The sequence below is a fragment of the Dendrobates tinctorius genome, unplaced genomic scaffold, assembly GCF_039654945.1.
Source record: "Dendrobates tinctorius isolate UK_male_01 unplaced genomic scaffold, ASM3965494v1 ptg000019l, whole genome shotgun sequence".
NCBI lineage: Eukaryota > Metazoa > Chordata > Amphibia > Anura > Dendrobatidae > Dendrobates > Dendrobates tinctorius.
The window spans coordinates 46,516,188-46,536,494 of record NW_027361687.1 but is presented as its reverse complement, the minus strand read 5'-3'; the positions used below and the strand labels follow the sequence as shown (position 1 = coordinate 46,536,494).

The following is a 20,307-nucleotide window of genomic DNA, read 5'->3' as shown; positions in this document are numbered from 1 at the left end:
GTTAGTAGCAAGGTCCACCTGACCACCGATGCGTGGACCAGTAACCATGGACAGGGACGATACCTTTCCCTCACTGCCCACTGGGTCAATGTTGTGGAGCCGGGTACGGATCTGGAGAGTGGCGCTGTACGTGTTCTTCCAACGCCACGGATTGCAGGACTCCAGTCTGTACACATAGACTCCTCCTCCTACTCAAGTTCCTCAGAAACAGCAGAGCAGGAGCCTGTTACGACCGATATGAGCACAGCCGTGGCCAAACGTCAACAGGCTGTACTCAAATTAATTTCTTTGGGGAATCGAAGCCACACAGCGCAGGAGCTCTGGAATGCTATCAAGCTGGAGAGCGATGTGTGGTTTGGGCCAGCGAATCTCCAGCCGGGCTTGGTAGTGTGTGACAATGGCCGAAATCTGGTGGCAGCTCTTGGCCTAGGCAACCTCACACACATCCCATGTCTGGCACATGTTCTTAACTTGGTCGTGCAGAGCTTTCTGAGGGACTATCCGGATCTTGATGCACTGTTGCACAAGGTCCGCATAGAGTGCGCTCACTTGCGACGTTCCAGCACGGCAAGATCGCGCCTCGCTGCTCTGCAGCGACGATTTGGCCTTCCGGAACATCGCATCATATGTGACCTACCCACCCGGTGGAATTCAACGTTACATATGTTGGAGCGGTTGTGTGAGCAGCAGGCAGCAGTCATGGAGTACCAGCTGCATCAGGCGCAAACAAGTCGCACTGTGCGCCGTTCACACTTCAGCACCATTGAGTGGGCCTCTATGAAGGACATCTGCCTCGTTTTGCGTGCCTTCGATGAATCCACGCGGATGGCGAGTGCAGATGATGCACTAGTCAGCATGACTGTCCCCCTTATCTGCCTGCTTCAACAAACACTGCAAGCACTAAGGGATGAGGTTTCAGAAGAGGTGGAGGATGAGGAGTCCCAAATGCCATCTGCTTCTGGACAGTCTGCGCTACGTGTTTCCTCACAAAGGCCTAGGCAGGGGACACTTTGTGAGGAGGATGAGGAGGAGTCGATGGAGGAGGAAGACATCTCTCCAGAGGAGGGAGGTACACAAACCTCTACTCAGTATGTACAGCGAGGGTGGGGTGATGCAGAGCAGGTCGAGGTCACGCCTCAAACAGGGGACAGCGGTTCTTTGGCAGTTGGGAGTCTGCAGCACATGGTTGATTTCATGCTGCAGTGCCTGAGAAACGACCGCCGCATCGCCCACATTCTCGTCTTGGCTGATTATTGGGTGTACACCCTCCTAGATCCTCGCTACCGGGACAGCGTACAAAGGCTCATACCAACGTTGAACCGGGAGCGTAAAATGCGGGAGTAGGAAGAGTCACTGGTGCAGTCCATAATGTTTTCCATTCCACCCGACAGCATTGTTGCTAGTGCTTTACAAAGCAGCTCTGTGCGTCGAGGCAGTGGAGGAAACTCTGCACAAAGAGGGAGCAGAGGCAGTGCCGCAGCACAAGGCAAGACCACTATGGCCCAAATGTGGCAAAGTTTTGTGTGTCCACCACAATTGTCTACACCATCAGCGACGCCTCGAGTCAGCAGGAGGCAACGCTTCCGTCAGATGGTGTCAGACTACATGTCTTGCCCTGTCGCTGTACTCCCAGATGGCTCTTCCCCCTTCAAGTTTTGGGTCTCTAAGCTGGATACATGGCCAGAGCTTAGCCAGTATGCATTGGAGGTGCTGGCTTGCCCTGCTGCCAGTGTATTATCGGAACGTGTCTTTAGTGCCGCAGGTGGTGTACTAACAGACCGTCGCACGCGACTATCTTCCGATAATGTTGACCGGCTGACTTTTCTGAAAATGAACAAGGCCTGGATCTCCAAAGACTTTGCCATTCCTCTTACAGACTAAATTAGTGGTTGGCAACTGTATCCAGGTCTGCTGGTGTGTTCATTTTTCTACCACCTGAACTATAATCCCTGTGCTTCAACACAGCCAGTTGTCGCTCAGATGTGTCGTCTGCACAGAGAAACACACTAGCTCCTGTGTTACTGGGGTTCAGTAATGCCAGCTGATCCCCTGCTGTGTGGACGGCAGAGTCACCAGCTCCATCAACATTCAAACCACTACTGATTTTTAACCGTGCCCAACTTAGGTCTCTGGCTCCACTGTCTCTACTATTTCCCCTGACCTCCAACCCCGCCATCTACATCTCTGAAGTGGCGTCAGCACAATCTACACTTGTTCCTGTGTTCCTGTGGCTCAGTCCCATCAGTTTATCCCCTGATGTGTGTCCGGCAAGGTCTCCTGCTCTGTCCACATTCCCATAACCAGTAGTGGGAATGAGGACAGAGCTGGCGAACTTGCCGGACAAACATCAGGGGATCAACTGATGGGACTGAGCACCAGTAACACAGGAACAAGTGTAGATTGTGCTGACGCCACTTCAGAGATGTAGCTGGCGGGGTTGGAGGCCAGGGTAAATAGTAGAGACAGTGGAGCCAGAGGCCTAAGTGGAGCATGGTTAGAATCAGTAGTAGTCCACAACCTCCATAAAAACCGATGCCCATTGGCCTCTGCATGCGGCATGCGTAATCCTGGGCTCCAACAGCGTCAGTTGGTGTTCAGAAGTGTCGTCTCCACAGAGCCAAACACATTCGTTCAAGTGTTAGTGGGGTTCAGCACTGCCAGCTGTTCCCCTGCTGTGGAGATGGCAAGTCTCCTGCTGCATTCACCTGCCAAAATCCAGTAGGCCCCAGCCTGCTCCTCGCCTAATCCTGAGCTCCAACAACGTCAGTTGGTGTTCAGAAGTGTCGTCTCCACAGAGCCAAACACATTCGTTCAAGTGTTAGTGGGGTTCAGCACTGCCAGCTGTTCCCCTGCTGTGGAGATGGCAAGTCTCCTGCTGCATTCACCTGCCAAAATCCAGTAGGCCCCAGCCTGCTCCTCGCCTAATCCTGAGCTCCAACAACGTCAGTTGGTGTTCAGAAGTGTCGTCTCCACAGAGCCAAACACATTCGTTCAAGTGTTAGTGGGGTTCAGCACTGCCAGCTGTTCCCCTGCTGTGGAGATGGCAAGTCTCCTGCTGCATTCACCTGCCAAAATCCAGTAGGCCCCAGCCTGCTCCTCGCCTAATCCTGAGCTCCAACAACGTCAGTTGGTGTTCAGAAGTGTCGTCTCCACAGAGTCAAACACATTCGTTCAAGTGTTAGTGGGGTTCAGCACTGCCAGCTGTTCCCCTGCTGTGGAGATGGCAAGTCTCCTGCTGCATTCACCTGCCAAAATCAAGTAGGCCCCAGCCTGCTCCTCGCCTAATCCTGAGCTCCAACAACGTCAGTTGGTGTTCAGAAGTGTCGTCTCCACAGAGCCAAACACATTCGTTCAAGTGTTAGTGGGGTTCAGCACTGCCAGCTGTTCCCCTGCTGTGGAGATGGCAAGTCTCCTGCTGCATTCACCTGCCAAAATCCAGTAGGCCCCAGCCTGCTCCTCGCCTAATCCTGGGCTCCAACAACGTCAGTTGGTGTTCAGAAGTGTCGTCTCCACAGAGCCAAACACATTCGTTCAAGTGTTAGTGGGGTTCAGCAATGCCAGCTGTTCCCCTGCTGTGGAGATGGCAAGTCTCCTGCTGCATTCACCTGCCAAAATCAAGTAGGCCCCAGCCTGCTCCTCGCCTAATCCTGAGCTCCAACAACGTCAGTTGGTGTTCAGAAGTGTCGTCTCCACAGAGCCAAACACATTCGTTCAAGTGTTAGTGGGGTTCAGCACTGCCAGCTGTTCCCCTGCTGTGGAGATGGCAAGTCTCCTGCTGCATTCACCTGCCAAAATCCAGTAGGCCCCAGCCTGCTCCTCGCCTAATCCTGGGCTCCAACAACGTCAGTTGGTGTTCAGAAGTGTCGTCTCCACAGAGCCAAACACATTCGTTCAAGTGTTAGTGGGGTTCAGCACTGCCAGCTGTTCCCCTGCTGTGGAGATGGCAGTCTCTCCTGCTGTCTCCGCATTACAAAGACAGTAGGCCTCTGCCTACACCCTCCTATTTCCTGGGCTTCAACACAGCCAGTTGTAGTTCGGAAGTGCCGTCCACACGGAAAGAGATACTTGCTCCCGTGTCTCAGTGGGGTTCAGTAACGTCAGCTGATCCCCTGCTGTGTGGATGGCAGTCTCTCCTGCTGTCACCTCATTCAAAATACAGTAGGCCTCTGCCTACACCCTCCTATTTCCTGGGCTTCAACACAGCCAGTTGTAGTTCGGAAGTGCCGTCCACACGGAAAGAGACACTTGCTCCCGTGTCTCAGTGGGGTTCAGTAACGTCAGCTGATCCCCTGCTGTGTGGATGGCAGTCTCTCCTGCTGTAAACTCATTCAAAATACAGTAGGCCTCTGCCTACACCCTCCTATTTCCTGGGCTTCAACACAGCCAGTTGTAGTTCGGAAGTGCCGTCCACACGGAAAGAGATACTTGCTCCCGTGTCTCAGTGGGGTTCAGTAACGTCAGCTGATCCCCTGCTGTGTGGATGGCAGTCTCTCCTGCTGTCACCTCATTCAAAATACAGTAGGCCTCTGCCTACACCCTCCTATTTCCTGGGCTTCAACACAGCCAGTTGTAGTTCGGAAGTGCCGTCCACACGGAAAGAGATACTTGCTCCCGTGTCTCAGTGGGGTTCAGTAATGTCAGCTGATCCCCTGCTGTGTGGATGGCAGTCTCTCCTGCTGTCACCTCATTCAAAATACAGTAGGCCTCTGCCTACACCCTCCTATTTCCTGGGCTTCAACACAGCCAGTTGTAGTTCGGAAGTGCCGTCCACACGGAAAGAGACACTTGCTCCCGTGTCTCAGTGGGGTTCAGTAACGTCAGCTGATCCCCTGCTGTGTGGATGGCAGTCTCTCCTGCTGTAAACTCATTCAAAATACAGTAGGCCTCTGCCTACACCCTCCTATTTCCTGGGCTTCAACACAGCCAGTTGTAGTTCGGAAGTGCCGTCCACACGGAAAGAGATACTTGCTCCCGTGTCTCAGTGGGGTTCAGTAATGTCAGCTGATCCCCTGCTGTGTGGATGGCAGTCTCTCCTGCTGTCACCTCATTCAAAATACAGTAGGCCTCTGCCTACACCCTCCTATTTCCTGGGCTTCAACACAGCCAGTTGTAGTTCGGAAGTGCCGTCCACACGGAAAGAGATACTTGCTCCCGTGTCTCAGTGGGGTTCAGTAACGTCAGCTGATCCCCTGCTGTGTGGATGGCAGTCTCTCCTGCTGTCACCTCATTCAAAATACAGTAGGCCTCTGCCTACACCCTCCTATTTCCTGGGCTTCAACACAGCCAGTTGTAGTTCGGAAGTGCCGTCCACACGGAAAGAGACACTTGCTCCCGTGTCTCAGTGGGGTTCAGTAACGTCAGCTGATCCCCTGCTGTGTGGATGGCAGTCTCTCCTGCTGTAAACTCATTCAAAATACAGTAGGCCTCTGCCTACACCCTCCTATTTCCTGGGCTTCAACACAGCCAGTTGTAGTTCGGAAGTGCCGTCCACACGGAAAGAGATACTTGCTCCCGTGTCTCAGTGGGGTTCAGTAATGTCAGCTGATCCCCTGCTGTGTGGATGGCAGTCTCTCCTGCTGTCACCTCATTCAAAATACAGTAGGCCTCTGCCTACACCCTCCTATTTCCTGGGCTTCAACACAGCCAGTTGTAGTTCGGAAGTGCCGTCCACACGGAAAGAGATACTTGCTCCCGTGTCTCAGTGGGGTTCAGTAACGTCAGCTGATCCCCTGCTGTGTGGATGGCAGTCTCTCCTGCTGTCACCTCATTCAAAATACAGTAGGCCTCTGCCTACACCCTCCTATTTCCTGGGCTTCAACACAGCCAGTTGTAGTTCGGAAGTGCCGTCCACACGGAAAGAGACACTTGCTCCCGTGTCTCAGTGGGGTTCAGTAACGTCAGCTGATCCCCTGCTTTGTGGATGGCAGTCTCTCCTGCTGTCACCTCTTTCAAAATACAGTAGGCCTCTGCCTACACCCTCCTATTTCCTGGGCTTCAACACAGCCAGTTGTAGTTCGGAAGTGCCGTCCACACGGAAAGAGACACTTGCTCCCGTGTCTCAGTGGGGTTCAGTAACGTCAGCTGATCCCCTGCTGTGTGGATGGCAGTCTCTCCTGCTGTAAACTCATTCAAAATACAGTAGGCCTCTGCCTACACCCTCCTATTTCCTGGGCTTCAACACAGCCAGTTGTAGTTCGGAAGTGCCGTCCACACAGAAAGAGATACTTGCTCCCGTGTCTCAGTGGGGTTCAGTAATGTCAGCTGATCCCCTGCTGTGTGGATGGCAGTCTCTCCTGCTGTCACCTCATTCAAAATACAGTAGGCCTCTGCCTACACCCTCCTATTTCCTGGGCTTCAACACAGCCAGTTGTAGTTCGGAAGTGCCGTCCACACGGAAAGAGATACTTGCTCCCGTGTCTCAGTGGGGTTCAGTAACGTCAGCTGATCCCCTGCTGTGTGGATGGCAGTCTCTCCTGCTGTCACCTCATTCAAAATACAGTAGGCCTCTGCCTACACCCTCCTATTTCCTGGGCTTCAACACAGCCAGTTGTAGTTCGGAAGTGCCGTCCACACGGAAAGAGATACTTGCTCCCGTGTCTCAGTGGGGTTCAGTAACGTCAGCTGATCCCCTGCTGTGTGGATGGCAGTCTCTCCTGCTGTCACCTCATTCAAAATACAGTAGGCCTCTGCCTACACCCTCCTATTTCCTGGGCTTCAACACAGCCAGTTGTAGTTCGGAAGTGCCGTCCACACGGAAAGAGATACTTGCTCCCGTGTCTCAGTGGGGTTCAGTAACGTCAGCTGATCCCCTGCTGTGTGGATGGCAGTCTCTCCTGCTGTCACCTCATTCAAAATACAGTAGGCCTCTGCCTACACCCTCCTATTTCCTGGGCTTCAACACAGCCAGTTGTAGTTCGGAAGTGCCGTCCACACGGAAAGAGATACTTGCTCCCGTGTCTCAGTGGGGTTCAGTAATGTCAGCTGATCCCCTGCTGTGTGGATGGCAAAGTCTCCTGCTGCCTACACAGTCGTACCACTACTGATTTTTAACCGTGCTCCAATTAGGCCTGTGGCTCCACTGTCTCTCGTATTTCCCCTGTCCTCCAACCCTGCCAGTTACAGCTCCGAAGTGGCGTCTGCACAATCCACACTTGTTCCTGTGTTACAGGTGTTCAGTCCGGTCAGTTAATCCCCTGATGTGTGTCCGGCAATGTCGCCTGCTCTGTCCACATTCCCATTATCGGAATGTGGACAGAGCAGGCGACATTGCCGGACACACATCAGGGGATTAACTGACCGGACTGAACACCTGTAACACAGGAACAAGTGTGGATTGTGCAGACGCCACTTCGGAGCTGTAACTGGCGGGGTTGGAGGACAGGGGAAATACGAAAATCAGTGAAGCCACAGGCCTAAGTGGAGCTTGGTTCAAATTAGTAGTCTACAACCGATCTTAAAATTTCTTCAATGCAGCCTAAGCCTGCTCCGTGCTTGTCCCTGGGCTTCAACACAGCCAGTTGTTGCTCGGAAGTGCCGTCTTCACAGAGTAAAACACTAGCTCCTGTGTTTGTGGGGTTCAGTAACGTCAGCTGTTCCCCTGCTGTTTTGATGCCAATCTGTCCTGCTGCCTCCCAATTGACAGCACATCAGGCCTCAGCCTGCTAAGTGCTTGTCCTGGGCTCCAACATCGCCAGTTGCTGCTCATAACTGACTTTGGCACGGGTACTCCCTCCTGCCCAGCTTGGTTCCAGCCCTGCCTGCTGTTTCCGGGAAGTGTCAATGTCAGTTTGCCACCCCAAGTTGCCATGTCGTGTTGCGGTTGGGTTAGCCGAGGCTAGGGTGCCAGCAGTTTAGGTGCTTCCTATGTGGACTGTGGGTTCTGGTAAGAAAGATTTGTTCCATAGTGCCAGTAGGACAAGCACCCCCTGTAGGACTGTGTGATTCGGTAACTGCGGCCAGCTTGCGGCATGCCAACTTTGCTTTTCAGGGGTAACTTCTGATACCCCTCCGGGTTCCAGCACCGTCAGCTGGTTCTCATCAGAGCCTTTGGCCTAGGTGCCTCCATCTCGGTATCCGAGTTCCGGCAACGTCTGCTGGTCCTTGGTAGTGCTTTGTAGCACAGGTACCTCCTGCTTAGTAACCGGGTTCCAGCACCGTCAGCTGGTCCTCGGTTGTGCCATTGGCTCTTATTCCTTCTGCTGCCCCTCCGGGTGCCAGCACTGTCAGCTGGTCCTCGCTATTTCCATTTGCTCTTGCAGCTTATGCTACCCCTCCGGGTTCCAGCACCGTCAGCTGGTTCTCGTCAGAGCCTTTGGCCTAGGTGCCTCCATCTCGGTATCCGAGTTCCGGCAACGTCTGCTGGTCCTTGGTAGTGCTTTGTAGCACAGGTACCTCCTGCTTAGTAACCGGGTTCCAGCACCGTCAGCTGGTCCTCGGTTGTGCCATTGGCTCTTATTCCTTCTGCTGCCCCTCCGGGTGCCAGCACTGTCAGCTGGTCCTCGCTATTTCCATTTGCTCTTGCAGCTTATGCTACCCCTCCGGGTTCCAGCACCGTCAGCTGGTTCTCGTCAGAGCCTTTGGCCTAGGTGCCTCCATCTCGGTATCCGAGTTCCGGCAACGTCTGCTGGTCCTTGGTAGTGCTTTGTAGCACAGGTACCTCCTGCTTAGTAACCGGGTTCCAGCACCGTCAGCTGGTCCTCGGTTGTGCCATTGGCTCTTATTCCTTCTGCTGCCCCTCCGGGTGCCAGCACTGTCAGCTGGTCCTCGCTATTTCCATTTGCTCTTGCAGCTTATGCTACCCCTCCGGGTTCCAGCACCGTCAGCTGGTTCTCGTCAGAGCCTTTGGCCTAGGTGCCTCCATCTCGGTATCCGAGTTCCGGCAACGTCTGCTGGTCCTTGGTAGTGCTTTGTAGCACAGGTACCTCCTGCTTAGTAACCGGGTTCCAGCACCGTCAGCTGGTCCTCGGTAGTGCCATTGGCTCTTGTTCCTTCTGCTGCCCCTCCGGGTGCCAGTACCGTCAGCTGGTTCAAGAGGACAAAGAACAGGAAGACAACCACCAAGATGCAGAACAACAAGAGAGAGAAGACAAAGAAGCATAAAAAAAACAAAGCAGAAGAACATTAAGCATAAGACTAATACTCTGAGCAAATGATATTATCTTATTTATAAGCAGAAGAAGACTAAGCAGTGTATGGGGGTGAGTCCGTTCCTCCTCGTGGTGCCCCTGGAAAAGGCCTGCTTCTGCAGGCCAAACTGAACGCGGACAAATCCTGTTGTAAATCTTTTGTGACAGGCAGAACGGAAGGTGTAAACTTCTAACTTTTCTAGATAACAACTACAGGAATGCCTGACACAAACAAGAATATGATGAAGAAGAATAGGAAGAAGATGAAGAAGCTGAATATGTAGAATAATAATTGTTGAATAAGAAGAATATGAAGAATGTAAGAAAAGGAAGAAGAAGAAGAAGAAGAAGAAGAAGAAGAAGAAGAAGAAGAAGAAGAATGTAAAAAAAGGAAGTAGAAGAAGAAGAAGAAGAATGTAAAAAAAGGAATAAGAAGAAGAATGTAAAAAAAGGAAGTAGAAGAAGAAGAAGAAGAATGTAAAAAAAGGAAGTAGAAGAAGAAGAAGAAGAATGTAAAAAAAGGAAGTAGAAGAAGAAGAAGAAGAATGTAAAAAAAGGAAGTAGAAGAAGAAGACATACATGTCTGGCAAAATATAAATGAGGCTAACATAGTCAATATCTTTGTAACTCCTAACATCTTTAAAAAAAAAAGTTTAATTCCTGCTATTCCATTTGATTGGGCTAAACCTCTATGGCTTTAATGTCTCCTCCACCTCCCACAATACATTCTACATTATTCTTAGTTGTTTTTCTTCATGTAGAATTAACCTACAAGGAAAGAAAGGGTTTTTTTTAATTCCGATATTTTGGCCCCATTGACTTGCATTGGTTCCCGGTATCGGAATCGGCGATACCGATACTTTTTTTAAAGATCGGCCGATCCATTCCGATCCGATATTTTCAAGTATCGGCTGGTATCGCTCAACTCTAATAACTACTATAATACTGCCTCCTATGTACAAGAATATAACTACTATAATACTGCTCCTATGTACAAGAATATAACTACTATAATACTGCTCCTATGTACAAGAATATAACTACTATAATACTGCCGCTATGTACAAGAATATAACTACTATAATACTGCCCCCTATGTACAAGAATATAACTACTATAATACTGCTCCCTATGTACAGGAATATAACTACTATAACACTGCCCCCTATGTACAAGAATATAACTACTATAATACTGCTCCTATGTACAAGAATATAACTACTATAATACTGCTCCCTATGTACAAGAATATAACTACTATAATACTGCTCCCTATGTACAAGAATATGACTACTATAATACTGCTCCTAGGTACAAGAATATAACTAATATAACACTGCCCCCTATGTACAAGAATATAACTACTATAATACTGCTCCCTATGTACAAGAATATAACTACTATAATACTGCTCCCTATGTACAAGAATATGACTACTATAATACTGCTCCTATGTACAAGAATATAACTACTATAACACTGCCCCCTATGTACAAGAATATAACTACTATAATACTGCCCCCTATGTACAAGAATATAACTACTATAATACTGCTCCCTATGTACAAGAATATGACTACTATAATACTGCTCCTATGTACAAGAATATAACTACTATAACACTGCCCCCTATGTACAAGAATATAACTACTATAATACTGCTCCCTATGTACAAGAATATGACTACTATAATACTGCTCCTATGTACAAGAATATAACTACTATAACACTGCCCCCTATGTACAAGAATATAACTACTATAATACTGCTCCTATGTACAAGAATATAACTACTATAATACTGCCCCCTATGTACAAGAATATAACTACTATAATACTGCCCCCTATGTACAAGAATATAACTACTATAATACTGCCACCTATGTACAAGAATATAACTACTATAATACTGCTCCTATGTACAAGAATATAACTACTATAATACTGCCCCCTATGTACAAGAATATAACTACTATAATTCTGCCCCCTATGTACAAGAATATAACTACTATAATACTGCCCCTATGTACAAGAATATAACTACTATAATACTGCTCCTATGTACAAGAATATAACTACTATAATACTGCCTCCTATGTACAAGAATATAACTACTATAATACTGCTCCTATGTACAAGAATATAACTACTATAATACTGCTCCTATGTACAAGAATATAACTACTATAATACTGCCGCTATGTACAAGAATATAACTACTATAATACTGCCCCCTATGTACAAGAATATAACTACTATAATACTGCTCCCTATGTACAAGAATATAACTACTATAACACTGCCCCCTATGTACAAGAATATAACTACTATAATACTGCTCCTATGTACAAGAATATAACTACTATAATACTGCTCCCTATGTACAAGAATATAACTACTATAATACTGCTCCCTATGTACAAGAATATGACTACTATAATACTGCTCCTATGTACAAGAATATAACTACTATAACACTGCCCCCTATGTACAAGAATATAACTACTATAATACTGCTCCCTATGTACAAGAATATAACTACTATAATACTGCTCCCTATGTACAAGAATATGACTACTATAATACTGCTCCTATGTACAAGAATATAACTACTATAACACTGCCCCCTATGTACAAGAATATAACTACTATAATACTGCCCCCTATGTACAAGAATATAACTACTATAATACTGCTCCCTATGTACAAGAATATGACTACTATAATACTGCTCCTATGTACAAGAATATAACTACTATAACACTGCCCCCTATGTACAAGAATATAACTACTATAATACTGCTCCCTATGTACAAGAATATGACTACTATAATACTGCTCCTATGTACAAGAATATAACTACTATAACACTGCCCCCTATGTACAAGAATATAACTACTATAATACTGCTCCCTATGTACAAGAATATAACTACTATAATATTGCTCCTATGTACAAGAATATAACTACTATAATACTGCTCCCTATGTACAAGAATATAACTACTATAATACTGCCCTCTATGTACAAGAATATAACTACTATAATACTGTCCCCTATGTACAAGAATATAACTACTATAATATTGCTCCTATGTACAAGAATATAACTACTATAACACTGCCCCCTATGTACAAGAATATAACTACTATAATACTGCTCCCTATGTACAAGAATATGACTACTATAATACTGCTCCTATGTACAAGAATATAACTACTATAACACTGCCCCCTATGTACAAGAATATAACTACTATAATACTGCTCCCTATGTACAAGAATATAACTACTATAATATTGCTCCTATGTACAAGAATATAACTACTATAATACTGCTCCCTATGTACAAGAATATAACTACTATAATACTGCCCTCTATGTACAAGAATATAACTACTATAATACTGTCCCCTATGTACAAGAATATGACTACTATAATACTGCTCCTATGTACAAGAATATAACTACTATAACACTGCCCCCTATGTACAAGAATATAACTACTATAATACTGCTCCCTATGTACAAGAATATGACTACTATAATACTGCTCCTATGTACAAGAATATAACTACTATAACACTGCCCCCTATGTACAAGAATATAACTACTATAATACTGCTCCCTATGTACAAGAATATAACTACTATAATATTGCTCCTATGTACAAGAATATAACTACTATAATACTGCTCCCTATGTACAAGAATATGACTACTATAATACTGCTCCTATGTACAAGAATATAACTACTATAACACTGCCCCCTATGTACAAGAATATAACTACTATAATACTGCTCCCTATGTACAAGAATATGACTACTATAATACTGCTCCTATGTACAAGAATATAACTACTATAACACTGCCCCCTATGTACAAGAATATAACTACTATAATACTGCCCCTATGTACAAGAATATAACTACTATAATATTGCTCCTATGTACAAGAATATAACTACTATAATACTGCTCCCTATGTACAAGAATATAACTACTATAATACTGCCCTCTATGTACAAGAATATAACTACTATAATACTGCCCCTATGTACAAGAATATAACTACTATAATACTGCCCCTATGTACAAGAATATAACTACTATAATACTGCCCCTATGTACAGGAATATAACTACTATAATACTGCTCCTATGTACAAGAATATAACTACTATAATACTGCCCTTATGTACAAGAATATAACTACTATAATACTGCCCCCTATCTACAAGAATATAACTACTATAATACTGCCCCCTATGTACAGGAATATAACTACTATAATACTGCGCCTATGTACAAGAATATAACTACTATAATACTGCCCCTATGTACAGGAATATAACTACTATAATACTGCTCCTATGTACAAGAATATAACTACTATAATACTGCCCTTATGTACAAGAATATAACTACTATAATACTGCCCCCTATCTACAAGAATATAACTACTATAATACTGCCCCCTATCTACAAGAATATAACTACTATAATACTGCTCCTATGTATAAGAATATAACTACTATAATACTGCCCCCTATGTACAGGAATATAACTACTATAATACTGCGCCTATGTACAAGAATATAACTACTATAATACTGCTCCTATGTACAAGAATATAACTACTATAATACTGCCCCTATGTACAAGAATATAACTACTATAATACTGCTCCTATGTACAGGAATATATCTACTATAATATTGCCCCTATATACAAGAATCTAACTACTATAATACTGCCCCCTATCTACAAGAATATAACTACTATAATACTGCGCCTATGTACAAGAATATAACTACTATAATACTGCTCCTATGTACAGGAATCTAACTACTATAATACTGCGCCTATGTACAAGAATATAACTACTATAATACTGCTCCTATGTACAAGAATATAACTACTATAATACTGCCCTTATGTACAAGAATATAACTACTATAATATTGCCCCTATATACAAGAATATAACTACTATAATACTGCCCCCTATCTACAAGAATATAACTACTATAATACTGCCCCCTATGTACAGGAATATAACTACTATAATACTGCTCCTATGTACAAGAATATAACTACTATAATACTGCCCCCTATGTACAAGAATATAACTACTATAATACTGCTCCTATGTACAAGAATATAACTACTATAATACTGCCCTTATGTACAAGAATATAACTACTATAATATTGCCCCTATATACAAGAATATAACTACTATAATACTGCCCCCTATCTACAAGAATATAACTACTATAATACTGCCCCCTATGTACAGGAATATAACTACTATAATACTGCTCCTATGTACAAGAATATAACTACTATAATACTGCCCCCTATGTACAAGAATATAACTACTATAATACTGCTCCTATGTACAAGAATATAACTACTATAATACTGCCCTTATGTACAAGAATATAACTACTATAATATTGCCCCTATATACAAGAATATAACTACTATAATACTGCTCCTATGTACAAGAGTATGACTACTATAATACTGCCCCCTATCTACAAGAATATAACTACTATAATACTGCCCCCTATGTACAAGAATATAACTACTATAATACTGCTCCTATGTACAAGAATATAGCTACTATAATACTGCTCCTATGTACAAGAATATAACTACTATAATACTGCTCCTATGTAGGAGGATATAACTGATTACTGCACACATTTATGTTGTCTCCGATGTTAGGATAGAGCTGGGAACAATAACGTCTCTACCTAAATATTATTACTAACCACCAGCAGCAGATCATTGAGCAAACACCTCCCTGTAGCCCAGGCCACCCCGCATCAGTGGAGGCAGCTGAGGCACACCAGGAGGTGAGACACTGTGGATGTTGCATGAAGTCCTCCCATAACAGCAGATACCGGACAATCTCAGCTCTGCTATTTCAGGAGGAGCAATGGTAACTCAGCCACCTCACAGCCAAACATGACCAGATATCCTCCAGCATATAACACGTTAACCCCTCATGTACCTCAGAGATTCTTCAGCCAACTCACATTTTGCAGTACAGTAATCCAGGACTACCACCCCCATCCTCCTCACATCACCGCACAGGAGTCACATGACTTACAGGGAACTGAGAGGTGGAACAGGAGAAGATCTTCTTCATGTTGGAGAAAGTGCAAAGAGGAACCTGGAGCCGAACACTAAGCAGCGCTCATCCTGCCCCAGCCACAGAGAGCACAGCCTGAGCCATGCCTCCCCGGGAAAGGGGTGTCACCACCGAGCGCCCTCCCCCAGCACCCACATTAACACCTGGAGTGCCGCAGCCACCGGGGCTGCTGTCAGCTGGTCACTGTACTGCACCCCAAGTGTCATTATCCCGTACCCCAGTGTCAGTGTCATTATCCTGTACCCCCAGTGTCAGCGTCATTATCCTGTACCCCGAGTCAGTGTCATTATCCTGTACCCCAGTGTCAGTGTCATTATCCTGTACCCCGAGTGTCAGTGTCATTATCCTGTACCCCCAGTGTCAGTGTCATTATCCTGTACCCCCAGTGTCAGTGTCATTATCCTGTACCCCGAGTGTCCGTGTCATTATCCCGTACCCCAGTGTCAGTGTCATTATCCTGTACCCCGAGTGTCAGTGTCATTATCCTGTACCCCCAGTGTCAGTGTCATTATCCCGTACCCCAGTGTCAGTGTCATTATCCCGTACCCCGAGTGTCAGTGTCATTATCCCATACCCCGAGTGTCAGTGTCATTATCCTGTACCCCAAGTGTCATTATCCCGTACCCCAGTGTCAGTGTCATTATCCCGTACCCCGAGTGTCAGTGTCATTATCCCATACCCCGAGTGTCAGTGTCATTATCCTGTACCCCGAGTGTCAGTGTCATTATCCTGTACCCCAAGTGTCATTATCCCGTACCCCCAGTGTCATTATCCTGTCCCCCCAGTGTCAGTGTCATTATCCCGTACCCCCAGTGTCAGTGTCATTATCCTGTACCCCGAGTGTCATTATCCTGTACCCCCAGTGTCAGTGTCATTATCCTGTACCCCCAGTGTCAGTGTCATTATCCTGTACCCCGAGTGTCAGTGTCATTATCCCGTACCCCGAGTGTCAGTGTCATTATCCCATACCCCAAGTGTCAGTGTCATTATCCTGTACCCCGAGTGTCAGTGTCATTATCCCATACCCCGAGTGTCAGTGTCATTATCCTGTACCCCAAGTGTCATTATCCCGTACCCCCAGTGTCATTATCCTGTCCCCCCAGTGTCAGTGTCATTATCCCGTACCCCCAGTGTCAGTGTCATTATCCTGTACCCCGAGTGTCATTATCCTGTACCCCCAGTGTCAGTGTCATTATCCTGTACCCCCAGTGTCAGTGTCATTATCCTGTACCCCGAGTGTCAGTGTCATTATCCCGTACCCCGAGTGTCAGTGTCATTATCCTGTACCCCAAGTGTCATTATCCTGTCCCCCCAGTGTCAGTGTCATTATCCTGTACCCCGAGTGTCATTATCCTGTACCCCCAGTGTCAGTGTCATTATCCTGTACCCCAGTGTCAGTGTCATTATCCCGTACCCCCAGTGTCAGTGTCATTATCCTGTACCCCGAGTGTCATTATCCTGTACCCCCAGTGTCAGTGTCATTATCCTGTACCCCGAGTGTCATTATCCCTTACCCCCAGTGTCAGTGCCATTATCCTGTACCCCCAGTGTCAGTGTCATTATCCCGTACCCCCAGTGTCAGTGTCATTATCCTGTACCCCGAGTGTCATTATCCTGTACCCCGAGTGTCATTATCCTGTACCCCCAGTGTCAGTGTCATTATCCTGTACCCCAAGTGTCATTATCCCGTACCCCCAGTGTCAGTGTCATTATCCTGTACCCCGAGTGTCATTATCCTGTACCCCCAGTGTCAGTGTCATTATCCTGTACCCCAGTGTCAGTGTCATTATCCCGTACCCCCAGTGTCAGCATCATTATCCCGTACCCCCAGTGTCATTATCCCTTACCCCCAGTGTCAGTGCCATTATCCTGTACCCCCAGTGTCAGTGTCATTATCCCGTACCCCCAGTGTCAGTGTCATTATCCTGTACCCCGAGTGTCATTATCCTGTACCCCCAGTGTCAGTGTCATTATCCTGTACCCCGAGTGTCATTATCCTGTACCCCCAGTGTCAGTGTCATTATCCTGTACCCCGAGTGTCATTATCCTGTACCCCCAGTGTCAGTGTCATTATCCCTTACCCCCAGTGTCAGTGCCATTATCCTGTACCCCAGTGTCAGTGTCATTATCCCGTACCCCCAGTGTCAGTGTCATTATCCTGTACCCCCAGTGTCAGCATCATTATCCCGTACCCCCAGTGTCATTATCCCGTACCCCCAGTGTCAGTGTCATTATCCTGTACCCCAGTGTCAGTGTCATTATCCCGTACCCCCAGTGTCAGTGTCATTATCCTGTACCCCAAGTGTCAGTGTCATTATCCTGTACCCCGAGTGACAGTGTCATTATCCTGTACCCCCAGTGTCAGTGCCATTATCCTGTACCCCCAGTGTCAGTGTCATTATCCTGTACCCCCAGTGTCAGTGTCATTATCCTGTACCCCGAGTGTCAGTGTCATTATCCTGTACCCCGAGTGTCAGTGCCATTATCCTGTACCCCCAGTGTCATTATCCTGTACCCTGAGTGTCATTATCCTGTACCCCGAGTGTCAGTGTCATTATCCAGTCCCCCGAGTGTCAGTGTCATTATCCTGTCCCCCGAGTGTCAGTGTCATTATCCTGTACCCCGAGTGTCAGTGCCATTATCCTGTACCCCGAGCTTCAGTGTCATTATCCTGCACCCCGAGTGTCAGTGTCATTATCCTGTACCCCGAGTGTCAGTGTCATTATCCTGTACCCCGAGTGTCATTATCCTGTACCCCGAGTGTCATTATCCTGTACCCCGAGTGTCAGTGTCATTATCCTGTCCCCCGAGTGTCAGTGTCATTATCCTGTACCCCGAGTGTCAGTGCCATTATCCTGTACCCCGAGCTTCAGTGTCATTATCCTGCACCCCGAGTGTCAGTGTCATTATCCTGTACCCCGAGTGTCAGTGCCATTATCCCATACCCCCAGTGTCAGTGTCATTATCCTGTACCCCGAGTGTCAGCGTCATTATCCTGTACCCCGAGTGTCAGTGTCATTATCCTGTACCCTGAGTGTCAGTGTCATTATCCTGTACCCCGAGTGTCAGCGTCATTATCCTGTACCCCGAGTGTCATTATCCTGTACCCCCAGTGTCATTATCCTGTACCCCCAGTGTCATTATCCCGTACCCCCAGTGTCATTATCCCGTACCCCAGGTGTCAGTGCCATTATCCTGTACCCCGAGCTTCAGTGTCATTATCCTGCACCCCGAGTGTCAGTGTCATTATCCTGTACCCCGAGTGTCAGTGCCATTATCCCATACCCCCAGTGTCAGTGTCATTATCCTGTACCCCGAGTGTCAGCGTCATTATCCTGTACCCCGAGTGTCAGCGTCATTATCCTGTACCCCGAGTGTCAGTGTCATTATCCTGTACCCTGAGTGTCAGTGTCATTATCCTGTACCCCGAGTGTCAGCGTCATTATCCTGTACCCCGAGTGTCATTATCCTGTACCCCCAGTGTCATTATCCTGTACCCCCAGTGTCATTATCCCGTACCCCAGGTGTCAGTGTCATTATCCTGTACCCCGAGTGTCAGCGTCATTATCCTGTACCCCAGGTGTCAGTGTCATTATCCTGTACCCCGAGTGTCAGTGTCATTATCCTGTACCCCCAGTGTCATTATCCTGTACCCCGAGTGTCAGTGTCACTATCCTGTACCCCGAGTGTCAGTGTCACTATCCTGTACCCCGAGTGTCAGTGTCATTATCCTATACCCCGAGTGTCAGTGTCATTATCCTGTACCCCCAGTGTCAGTGTCATTATCCTGTACCCCCAGTGTCATTATCCTGTACCCCGAGTGTCAGTGTCATTATCCTGTACCCCGAGTGTCAGTGTCATTATCCTGTACCCCCAGTGCCATTATCCTGTACCCCAGTGTCATTATCCTGTACCCCAGTGTCATCATCCTGTACCCCAGTGTCACTATCCCATACCAGGAGTGTCAGTGTTATTTTCCTGGTGTATGTACAGTGGGGTGTCCGTTGAGTGTCTGTAGAGCAGTGGGCGCTCAGGAATTTGTGTGGGGAGATGAATGGACGGATGAGATGACATGAGGCAGGAAATCTCGCACATCACAGACACTGAAGTCACGCTGTATAGTTTGCATACAGGGTGTGCACTGACACCGCCATCTTACATGTTGTGCAATGATTCCAAATCTAAAATGAGATTGTTTTTATCAGTTTGAATTGACAATATTACGGCTTTATATATACGGCTGCTATGCAGACCCATATGTCTCCATGATTACAGAGTCAGGCAGTCAGAGCCTTCCGTCCTGTAGCCCCCTCATATTGGTCTGCATAGTAGCTGTTTGGGGAACTTCGGTGATGTGTCTCCGACTCTCCACATCCCGTATTTCGCCGTCCTCACAGGCTGCTGGTAGAGTCAGAGTGATCTGCGTGATCAGGAATAGTTTTGGACGCAGCGTATTATCACCGTGTTCTACATAAGGCCTATTTCACACATCAGTTTTTTGCCATCAGTCACAATCCGCCAAAGTGTGAACAAAACGGATCCTGTGCAGATTGTCAGAAACTGATGCACCAGATCCGGTTTTTGGACAGATCCGTCGAAGCTGAAGCTGTAGGAATTTTATAGGCACAGAATTCTGGGGAGAGAGTATTTCTATGTAGCCGCACACTCCGGTCCGAGTGCCGGTGCCAGGTATAGATGTGCGAGACTCACGCGAGGTTCTCACATCGTACTCGCAAGGGTGACCCCGGCCTAACACTGATATAACCCTCAATCCAAGGCTCCACCAACCATGCTGAAAATCCTAAGGGCCCCATACACCGGCCTACATTGTAAAATCCAAAGCAGATAAGAGGTTAACTTGGATACGCTGGGGGCTGTGAGGCGGCCATATGTCCCTGAGAACAGGGCCGGGCGTGCCCGGCAGGTGATGATGGCGTGCTCTTCATTACCTAGCTGAAGTACAGAGGCCCAGAAACAAAACACCCCGTCACAGGGTGTCAGCGACCGAAACTGGAGCACG

At 46.8% G+C, this 20,307-nt stretch overlaps 1 protein-coding gene across 2 annotated transcripts in view; it reads right to left on the bottom strand.

The window, feature by feature from the left end:
• ANKRD35 (ankyrin repeat domain 35) overlaps positions 1–20,307 on the bottom strand; it is a 126,193-nt gene that overhangs the window by 65,583 nt on the left and 40,303 nt on the right. The window contains exon 1 of one of the 2 annotated variants that reach the window (XM_073566949.1): positions 15,246–15,398. The exons of the other annotated variant lie outside the window; for it this stretch is intronic. Within the exon in view, the coding sequence (XP_073423050.1) occupies positions 15,246–15,284 (39 nt within the window). The 5' untranslated portion in view covers positions 15,285–15,398. Of the gene's footprint in view, positions 1–15,245; positions 15,399–20,307 lie in introns of those variants that run through there. 2 annotated transcript variants of the gene reach the window in all.